General features: G+C 51.4%; 1 protein-coding gene across 1 annotated transcript; it reads right to left on the bottom strand.

Moving 5' to 3' along the window:
• Positions 1-14: 14 nt before the first annotated feature.
• Positions 15-870, bottom strand: C15H19orf33 (chromosome 15 C19orf33 homolog). Its single transcript, XM_021720313.3, has 4 exons — positions 715-870; positions 505-617; positions 279-356; positions 15-174 (listed from the first exon to the last, which is right to left on the bottom strand). Exons 1-4 carry the CDS (start codon positions 734-736, stop codon positions 34-36), a joined length of 354 nt encoding a protein of 117 aa, XP_021575988.2. The 5' UTR covers positions 737-870; the 3' UTR covers positions 15-33.
• Positions 871-10,741: the final 9,871 nt, after the last annotated feature.

The following is a 10,741-nucleotide window of genomic DNA, read 5'->3' on the forward strand; positions in this document are numbered from 1 at the left end:
GCCAGACACAGCGCCACCATCGGGAGGGTTTAATCAGTGAGGGGACTTCTTGCCCTTCTCCTTCTTTTCCTTCTTCTCCTTCTTGTCCTTCTTCTCCTCCTTTTTCTTCTTCACTTTGAGCTTCTTGGCCTGGCCCGGGGTGGCTTCGTGCTGCTTGGCGCCCGCAGCGTGGCACTGTGGGCAGCGGGTGGGAGGGGAGATGTCCAGGCTGTCCTGGGAACGGCCCCGCCCAGCGCTGACCCCCACCCTGGCCTGCCTAGGCCCGGGCAGCCCTTTACCTTCCCCTCCGCATCTGAGTCGCTGGAGGAGCTGCTGCTGCTGCTGCTGCTGGAGTCTGAGGAGCTGCCATTGCCATGCTGGGGGACAGGGATGACAGTGAGGGCGGGGAACCCCTTCCCAGACCCCCACCCCAAGTCGGAAAGCCGAGGTGCCACAAGGTCTAAGGACCAAAGTCGAAGCCAGGTCGCCCCATCCCCCTGCATGCCTGGTGGCGAGGTGACTTACCCTTGGTTTCCGAGGTGCCCCCGCCTCTGGCGGGCACTGAGCCTTGGAGGGACCGTGCCAGGGGTCTCTCACCTGGCCTGTCCCCGCTGGCTTCTTGGAATTAGAGTCCAGGGCTGCGACACAAATAAAGTTGGGTGGGTTGGGGGGTATCGGAACCCCCGGCCCGCTGAGCCTGCCCCCACCCACGGGGACCCCCCGCCCGGAGCGCACCTGTTGCCAGGTTGAACTCCATGGTGGCGAGTGAAGGTGGGTCGGAGGAGCGGGCAGTGCCCGCAGGGAGGAGGAGGAGCGCCCAACCTGTAGCCCCAGGAATTCGGAGGAGTCCCACCCTCCCAACCTTTGTCCCTGCAGCAACTAGGTCCTGACTCACCGCCCCTCCCTGCCCCACCCACACTTTCCTCCGTAGGCAGGGGGGAGGCGGACAGTTGATTGCCTGTTCCGGATCCAGGCCACCGGTGGACGGGCTGGGGTCGGGGCGTGTCGGAGCTGCAGGTTTCTGGGGAGAGGATGGAGGGTTGTTGTAAGCTTCCCCTCAAAAGGTCGGATGGCTGCCCTGAAGGGATGCCCGTGCAGGCCGCCGGGGTCTTCACTGTTTAACTGAGGCTCACAGCCCCTCTCCCGCCTGGAGAGAAACTGGCTGGGGTGAGGCGCCCAGGCCGGACGGGGCCTGGCCATTCCAGGCCCAGCTGTGTCAGCAGCAGAGAGACTTCCAGAAGGTTGTTTCACTCCCGGCCTGTGAGTGACAGCTGCCGCTGGGGCTGTGCGATCTGGGTGGGTTGGTTTCCTAGACTGGAGCCTGGCACAGATGGAATAATGCACATGGAGGATATGAAGTGGTGCCTTTAGTTTTGTTTTGAATAAAGGCAGGTGTCTTAGCTTGGGCTGCTGTAACAAATACACCACAGATCCAGGCTGGGAGTTAAAGACCAAGGTACAGAGGAGCTGGTGTTTCTAAGGGCCACTTCCTGGCTTGTGAACAGCTGCCTTCTTTCTGCCGCCTCAGTGCCCCAGAGCAAGATCTAAGGACACTAACCCCATTCCTGTGAGCTCCACCCTTCTGATCTCACAACCGCCCTAGAGTCCCACTTCCAAATACCATCACGCTGGAGACTGAGCTTGAGCAGCATCGCAGCATCCAGCCCAGACAGCAGGCCCTGATACTACTTATTTTCAGATAGGAAGGCCGAGGGAGTCACAGGAAGATGCAGGGCGAACAGGGGTTCAGGCTCTGGCAGAGTGGCTGAAGTCAAAGCTCAGCTTGGCTTTCCGACTCACCCTGGGGACTCTAAACTGAAGGGATGTCCAGCTGAGCCCAGCCTTTTTACCCCTGAACCAGGCTTGAGTCAGACTGGGAGAGGAATGGGGGCCTAGCCTCTGTGACAGTGGGTGTCCTGACTGCACAAAGGGAGATTCTAGGCAGGAAAAGTGGCTGTACCCTCAGATATCTGCTCTAAATGTCCTCAGAGGTGCCTGCCCTGTCTCTGTCATTCCATCCCTTTCTCCTGCCCGGCATAGCCCCTGCTCACCACCATCTGAGGTTATCTTCATTCTTTATTCCTTTGGCATATATTTAATTGAGCACCTTAGATATCCAGTACAGTTCAAGGGCTAGGGGTACAGAGGTGAACAAAATCAGCCTCATGGAATTGACAATTCTACTGAGGAAAGCAGAGTAAAATGTACATAGTATGTTAAGGAAAAACTGGGGAAAAAAAGTTTGTCATTTGGTGAATGGATGGACAAAATGTGGCATGCCTATCAGTGGAATAATATGCAGCAATGATAAGGAACAAGTCCCTGACACCCTGCATCACGGATGAAGCACACAATGCTATGGAAAAGCGGCCAGATGCAAGACTCTAATGCCTGATGTCATTTATGTGAAATGTTCAAGGAAGGCAGTTACAGAGACAGTAGTTAGTGGTTGCTAGAGGGCTGATGAGGGGGGACTGGGGATTAACTGTAAATGCACAAGAGGTAATTAAAATGTTCTAAACAGCATATGGTAATGGCACCTACAGTTCCAGCCACTTGGGAGACTGAGGTAGGAGGATCCTTTGAGTTCAGAAATTTGAGTCCAGCCTAGGCAATATAGTGAGATCATATAGGAAAGTGAAAATGTTCTTTTTTTTGGGGGGGGGGGTACTGGGAATTGAATCCTAGGAGTGCTTTACCTCCCAACCCAATCCCCAGTCCTTTATTTAATATCATGCTATTTTGAGACAGGGTCTTGTTAAGTTGTTGAAAGTCTCACTAAGTTGCCAGGGCTGGCCTCAAACTTGCCATCCTCCTTCCTAAGCCTCCAGAGTGACTGGGATTGCAGGTGTGCACCACCAAATCCAGCCATATTGTGGAAATATTCTAAAAACTGATACATAGGGACAGTTGCACCACTTAGCAAATTTATTAAAAATCACTGAATTGAACCAGGCATGGTAGTGCACACCTGTAATCCCAGTGACTCTGGAGGCTGAGATAGGGGGATTGCAAGTTTGAGGTCAGCCTCAGTAACTAAGTGAGTCCCTAAGCAACTTAATGAGACCCTGTCTCAAAAAAGGCTGGGGATGTGACTCAATGGTTAAGCACCCCTGGTTTCAATCCCTGGTACCAAAAAACCCCACTGAATTATATATTTGAATTGGGTGAGTTTTATGTAACTTATACCTCAATAAAAGCATTCGTATATAAAATTAAAAAATTTTTTAAAAAAGGAAAATGGCCAGTCACAGTGGCACATGCCTGTTCTCCCAGCTGCTCGGGAAGCTGAGGCAAGAAGACTGCAAGTTTAAGGCCACCTTGGCAATTAGCAAGATCCTATCTCAAAATTAAAAAGGTTTGGGAGTGCAGCTCAGTGGCCCCGAGTACCAAAAACAGAATAAGAAAATGCAGCTGAGGGCAGGCCCGTGAGCCCTGGGTCCCAGCTACTTGAGGGGCCGGAGGATCACTTGAGCCCAGGAGTTTGAGGCCAGCCTGGTCAACATGGAGACCTTGTCTCAAACAAACAAAAGCCCCAAGGGGCTGGGCTCAGTGGTAGAGCACTCACCCAGTATGTGTGAGGCCCTGGGTTCCATCCTCAGCACCACATAAAAATGAATAAAGGTATTGTGTCCAACTACAACTAAGAAATATATCTAAAAAAAAACAAAAAAAGACAAATGCAAGAGGAAAAGGTAATAAATATTTGGTATGATGGGGAAGGGTTGGATTTAAAAGTCACTGAATATTTTTTTTTCATTGAACTCAAGGGCACTTTACCACTGAGCCACATCCCCAGCACTTTTTATTTATTTTTTATTTAGAGACAGGGTCTTGCTAAGTTGCTGAGGCTGGCTTTGAACTGGAGATCTTCCTGCCTCAGCTTCCCAAACTGTTGGGATTACAGGTGTGAGCCAGGAGCCCAGCTGTTTTGTTTTATTTAGAGGAAGGGTCCTGCTGCTGTTGCCCAGGCTGGTCTCTTAACTCTTAGGCTCAAGCAATCTAATCCTCTTGCCTCAGCCTCCCAAGTAGCTGGGAGAACAGGCAAAAGCCACCACTCCTCTCAGCATTTTTTTTTTAATTTTTCAGCATTTTTTTTTAAGGTACAGGGGATTGAACTCAGGTGCACTCTACCACTGAGCTACATCCCCAGTACTTTTCACATTTTAGTTTGAGACAGGATCTTGCTAAGTTGACTAGGCTGGTCTTGAACTTGGGATCCTCCTGCTTCAGACTGTGAGTAGCTAAGGTGACAAGAGTGTACCACTACACCTGACTTGAGTATCTTGAGTAAAAATCTAAAGATATGGGGGCTGGGGTTGTGGCTCAGGGGTAAAACGCTCACCTAGCATGTGCAAGGCCCTGGGTTCGATCCTCAGCACCACATAAAGATAAATAAAATAAAGGTATTATGTCCAAATACAACTATAAAATAAATATTAAAAAAAAAAACTAAAGATATGGAGGGAGAGTGCTCTAGGCAGAGGAATCGTAAGTGCAAAGGCCCTGAGGTGGGAATGTGCCTGTGTCCAAGGCATCGCAAGGAGGTCGAGTGGAGAACAGAAGGCAGAGGGTGGAGCTGAAGCGGTGAGGTGAGGAGAGGAGCAGGGTGGGGTGGGGATTGTAAATGGGTCTTTCTCCCGCTGAGTGAGTGTGGCTTTGCCCACAGCTGAGGGCAGGATATGAGAGTGTGTGTTTCTCCTGGTGGAGCATGAATTCCATGAGGGTGGGGACTTGGTCTGCGGTGCTGTCACCGGATCTGTGTGACTCAGCCTTGGTGCTATCATTTGGTGAATCAGTGAGGTTACCTGAGGCCAGGGAGCGTGCTAATGGCAGGTTAGAGCAGCACAGAACGGCCAGTTTGGGTCCTGAGGTCAGTCCGCTGATGGGCGTCCTTGCTCCGCCCCTCACTGCTCGGTGGTAAGCAGCCCCCGACTTCTCTTCTCCTAAGGGGAAAACTTCCCTCACAAGTTTTGCACAGTCTGCCTGGCACAGGATGGAAGCCCAATACAGGTTAGTCTTTATAATTATTTCCCAAAACCTTATTATTGATCATGAAATTGGCAATAGGATCCTCGAGTTTATCTGAGGCCACGAGCCTGACACAGTGCAGCTTCGTGCCCAAGACACCGCTGGTGAGCTGCCACCCAGCCACGGAGGCCTTCCCAGGATGAAGCTCCCTGCTGCCTTTCAAGGCGGGTGAATGGGCACAGGGGAACGTGGCCCTGTCCGCCTCTCACTCACTGTTGGATTATGGTTAGGACCTGAGTCCGGGATCTTTTACAGAGACCCAAAAGATGGAGGCTTAGCAAGATGGTGCCATCTTCTTTCACAGGAGTCTGAGTTGAGGGGAATCAGAGCTGGTGCTCCAGGAGATCGCCCAGCGACTCGGGCTCCTTTATTACTGCCCATGGAAGTGGGCTTCTACCACTGGGTTCTTGGGAAGAAAAAGGGCAGGTGGGGAGCACAACCTGACCTAGGGCTTAGGGGTGTGGCTCCATGGTAGAGCGCTAGCCTATCATGTTCAAGGCCCTGGGCTCTATTTCAGCTCTCAGGAGGCTGAGGCATGGGGTTTGTAAGTTCTAGGCCAGGCTTGGCAAGTTAGGGAGACTGACTCAAAAATTAAAAAAGCCGGGGGATGCAGCTCAGTGATGGAGCACCCTTGGTTCAATCCTGATGACCAGGAAGGCAGATGTACCCACGTGCTCACAACCCATTGGCCAGGACTTAGACAGATGATTACATCTAACTGCAAGGGAAGCTGGGAAATATCATTCCTAGCTGGGCAGCTGTGCCCAGGAAAAACCTGGGGGCTTCTGTTACTGAAATAAAGGAGAAAATGGATGTGGGGTCTCATTTCTGTTGTCACTCCCTGTTGGTGGCATTAGTGGCAGTGAGTGCCCCTTTCTCCCTTGCTCTGCCAACTTCAGGTTTACAAATGGTGCCAGCTGGGGAGGTGGATGAAACAGGTGTGAGGTGCAAAGAAAAAACAGGCCAGCCAGCCTTCTGCTGTTTGGAAAGTGCCAGCTCCTCACCACTCAGTTGTCGTCTGCCATGGCTAACAGGCCAGGACAGTAGCTTGTCTGTCCCAGGCCCGTCTGACCTTGGCCTCTGCTCATCTCAGGTATAGAACTCCCTTGTTGGCTGAGCCATGGCATCTGACGGGCCTGCCCTCCCCTGCTCATTCCCTATCATTTCTACATAAAATGCCCTGGAGCAGAGGCTCTCTCTGCAGGAGAAAGGGGCCTGCATCCCGACGGGTCTGCAGCAATATTGTGTTGTCAGCTTCTCATCACTGTGACCAAATGCCTGAGAAAACCCATGTACAGGAGGAAAGGTTTACTTTGGCTCACAGTTTCAGCTCATGGTCTCTTGGCTCCCTCGTCCCTGGGCCTGTGGTGATGCTGGCCACCATGGTGCGGAGCACGTGGTGGAGCAAAGCTGCTCACCTAGTGATGGCCAGAAGACAGAGCTGCATCACAAGGACAGAGCTGGTGACACAATACCTCCTTCAAGGCCATGCCCCCAGGGACCTATTACCCCCACCAGGCCCTGCCTTCTGAAGTTCCCATCACCTCTCAATAGTCTCACCAGATGGGTTCCGGGCCTTTGGGGGACAGTCCAGATCCAAACTGAAACAGATACTGACTCCTTGGGTCAGCATCCTTTCTAAAAAAAGTGTCACCTGAAGGAAGCAGACATCCTCAAAGGGTCACTACAGTCCTGAGGCTTTTCCTTTATTGCTGCAATTTAGAAAGAGATTTCTGGATTCGACTTGGAGAACAGGGAAGCCAGGTGTGGACTGGGGAAGGGCAGGCCCCTTGGCCTCGTGCTCCTGCGCATCTGGGGCCAGCCCAGCCGCAGCTGACTGCAAGAGCATCTGAAGCCAGCTGGGTCTGGTCTTTCCTGGAGTTTACGAGAGTGGACTGCCCAGTCCATAAACATCAGGATCCACATCCGGGAATGTTTTCTTTGAAATCAACCACATCCTAGCAAATTCGTGACCTGACGCACACCGTCTGCAGAGACTCAGTTTCCTTTCTCAGCAAACGCTGCACTGCACTGGCCTTTGCCTGCAACCCATCTGGTTTGGCCCTTAGGTCCTCGGATACTTACCAATAATCAGAAAATCTGGACAGCCCTTCTTTGGGAAGTGCCGAGGGACTGCCAATCCAGCTGGGGAGGTCCAAGCTTGGCCTCCACCCAGCTGTCAGCTCTGGGATGGGTTTTATTACTTACCACCTAACATGCTGGCCTGTTTCAAACAGTGCTGCAAACCCAATCCTGGGTAAAGAACGGTCAGAGTCACACTTTTTTTTTTTTTGTACTGGGAATCGAACCCAGGGGTACTCAACCACTGAGCCATATCCCCAGCCCTTTTCCATATTTTATTAGACTGGCTTTGAACTCATCACAGGCATGCGCCACTGTGCTGGCTAGGGTTACACATTCTCGCCCACCCAAGACCTGCAGGAGCAGAGATGCTGTGAGAAGGCTGTTTCTCCTAAGAAACTGCTCCTCGATCCTACAGCACATTGGCTTCTGGTGAAATCTCAAGAATGTGCCATGATATTGGTCACTGATGAATCTGACCACCAGAGGCTGGGACCAAATTTGTTTGCTTTGTCTCCCACAGCTACTATAAACAGGGCAGCAGCAGGAGACCACCATGTGGCATACTAAGCCTGGACCATGCCACCCAGCAGCCTGGGGAGGTCTTATTTCATAGGTTGGATGTGCCTAATGCTAATGTAGACCCCATGCGAGGGAGTTTAGACTTACCTACGGTTCTTTAGTGTCACCACAGGGCCAAAAGGCAGAGAGACCTTCTGTGGCCCAGCCCCCAAGCACATATACAAAACCTGCAGGGAGGGGCACAGGGTCCTTTGGCTCTGGAATTGTTAAACTTGACTTGGAAACTTGGGTAATGATACTGAGATGGTCTCAGGTGCCCTGTGAATGCCATTGCCCAGGACTCCTCAGGGGTCAGAAACATGACTTTGCATAAACAAAATTGGAACAAGGTAGCTGGGTGTGGTGGAACGCATCTGTTATCCCAGCAGCTCGGGAGGATCAGCAACTTAAGCCCTAAGCAACCTAGACCATCTCTAAATAAAAAATGAAAGCGGCTGGCGATGTGGCTCAGTGTTGTTAAGCGCCCCTGGGTTCAATCCAAGATATAAAAATAAATAAAAATTTTTAAAAAGTCGAACAAGGCTGTGCCAGTACATGCTTTTAGAAACACCTGGTGGGGGTGGGTCCCACATTCAGAAGCTGCCATTGTTGGCGAACGTCATTATAGCTCCCATTTTGGCCCACGTGGGGGTCTTGGCAAAAAGGACACTCATCTGAGTGGTCATTGTCTTCAAGGCTGACCTGAGCTGATCAGATACCCTTCAAGTCAAGGCTTGATATTAGGGAAAAGACAGACTTATCACACTCAGGAACAATAGGGGTAGAATCCCAGATTTTAAAAGTACTCTAGCTAGGCATGATGCACATGCCTGTAATTCCTGTGACTTGGGAGGCAGAGGCAGGAGGATCACAAGTTCGAGACCAGCCTCAGCAATTTAGTGAGACTCTATCTCAAAATAAAATTTAAAAAAGGCTGGGGATGTGGCTCAGTGGTAAAATGCCCCTGAGTTCAATTCCCAATACCCCAAACCCAAACAAAAAATTCTATATAACCTCAATCCTTTTATCCTGATCCTCACCCAGATGACCTGGGTGAAACCCTTTCTGGGAACAGCCACACTCTCCGCCTTAGTTAAGTGTGTACAGAAGGAGGAGGAAGAGTGAGAAATCTGGTTTGTGTGTAGAGGTGTCGGGGATTGAACCAGGGTCTTGTGCTTGAGTTCAATCCCCAGGGAACCTTTCTACCACTCAGCTGCATTCCCCGCCCTTGCCATCACCTCCTCCTGAGTACTGGGAATTGAACCCAGGCTGGTCTTGAACTTAGGATCATCCTGCCTCAGTCTCCCTAGTCACTAGGAACATAGATCTAGTTGATTGCGGGGGGGGGGGGCAGTACTGGGGATTGAACCCTAGGAGTGCTTTATCTCTGAGCCACATCCCCTGTATTTTATATTTTTTACTTAGAGACAAGGTGTTACTAAGTTGCTCAGGGCCTCACTAAATTGCTGAGGTTGGCCTTGAACGTGCATCTTCTCCCTGGGATTGTTGGGATTACAAACGTGGACCACCATAGCCTGGCTTGGTTGATATTTTAAGAGCCCATCCTACCTCTCAATGATGCCAGCAGCCTGGGATGACAGAGGGTATGAAATGTTCACTGAATGCTGTAGCTATTGGCCACCTTGGGCAGCCTTTGAAACAAAAAAGCACCATTATCAGCCAGGAAATGGTGCAGAAAGTTGAAAGCATGACAGTTATGCTCCAAGTGTCCTGAGGGCATGCCGGAGTCCCCTGAGCAACCTGCAACAGCAGCCCTGTGACCAGGCCAGTGCCTACCATGGCCAGACCCCCGGGTATCCTGTGAGAAGCAGCAGCCAGGGCAGCCTGAGGGAGGATCCCCTGCTGGCCAGGGAGACCTGCTTCTGTGTGCTCAGGTGGCCCTTCCAACAACAAAGGGAGCTGGAGAACCCCTGGCCAAATCTCTTCCCAATACCCTGCTCTCCAGGAGCTCTGGGCTCTCCATGTGCTGGGGATGCCACAAGCAGGTCTCACTGCTCATCAGCTCGGAGCCAACTGGCATGGATGCCTAGATGGGCAGCTAAGGCCGCAAGGCTCAGTGGGGAGAAGGCCGGAGTCCACCAGCCACATCCACCGTGGCAAAGGGGCCAGGGAAGGAGCCCATGAGGTCTCTGCCCAGCTTGCTTTTGGAATTGGTTTTAAGGCTTTAAGGGATTTCTAGGAAGGGCCAAGGGAACGACGCCAAGTCCTTTTGTTGCAAGAAGAGTCCAGAGCAACATCTCAAAGTGTCATGCTGCAATGTGCACCCAGGAATGAGGGCCAGGCGCCCATCCTATGCGGGTGGGGGGGCACAGAATGCCCGCCTGACCTTGAGGACTACCTTGTTTGGAAAGAGAAGAGAAGAAGGGGGCTTCCAGTCCAGAAGGGAAAGTCACAGGGAGGCAGCAGGACTGAGCCTGGCTGGAGACCCAACTCAGCAGAGCAGGACTCTGTTCTGTGTCAACACAGGGGCATGCGGGAGCCTAGAGAAGAGTTCCAGAAGGAAAAGCCGCTCCCTCCCCTCCTGTAGGAGAGACTGCAGAACTGAGGAGACAAACTCAGACACCAAGTAACTCTGGTGAAACCACTGCACTCTCAGGCAGGTCCTCCCTGGACAGGAGGCTCACTATTCTCACCCTCGGGTGCCCTCCAAGGCAGTGCTTCAAAGGGTGGGTCACAGCCATTGGTGGGTCACAGCAATCAATTGGTGTTGGGGTCGGAACTTTTTTTTCATTTGAGACAGGGTCTTGTTATGTTGCCAAGGCTGGCCTTGACTTCATGATCCTCCTGCCCTGGTCTCCAGAGCCACTGGGATTACAGGGGTGCACTGATGGGCTTGGCGTCAGTATCAGAATTGTCCACAGATGTAAGGCTGAATGCTGTCTGATGAAACTTCACAGGCACTTAGTAATGTAAAATTTATTTCACGCTGTGGATTATACCCAAAAAGATCTGAAAGATGATACTTAAAGGGTCAGCATCTGGAATGGGATATCCCACATCGAGTCTTAATATAATTTCCATGGAGTATAAATTTGTAGATCAATTAAGATATAAAGCACAAGCTCAA

This window comes from Ictidomys tridecemlineatus, chromosome 15 (genome assembly GCF_052094955.1).
Source record: "Ictidomys tridecemlineatus isolate mIctTri1 chromosome 15, mIctTri1.hap1, whole genome shotgun sequence".
Taxonomy (NCBI): Eukaryota; Metazoa; Chordata; class Mammalia; order Rodentia; family Sciuridae; genus Ictidomys; species Ictidomys tridecemlineatus.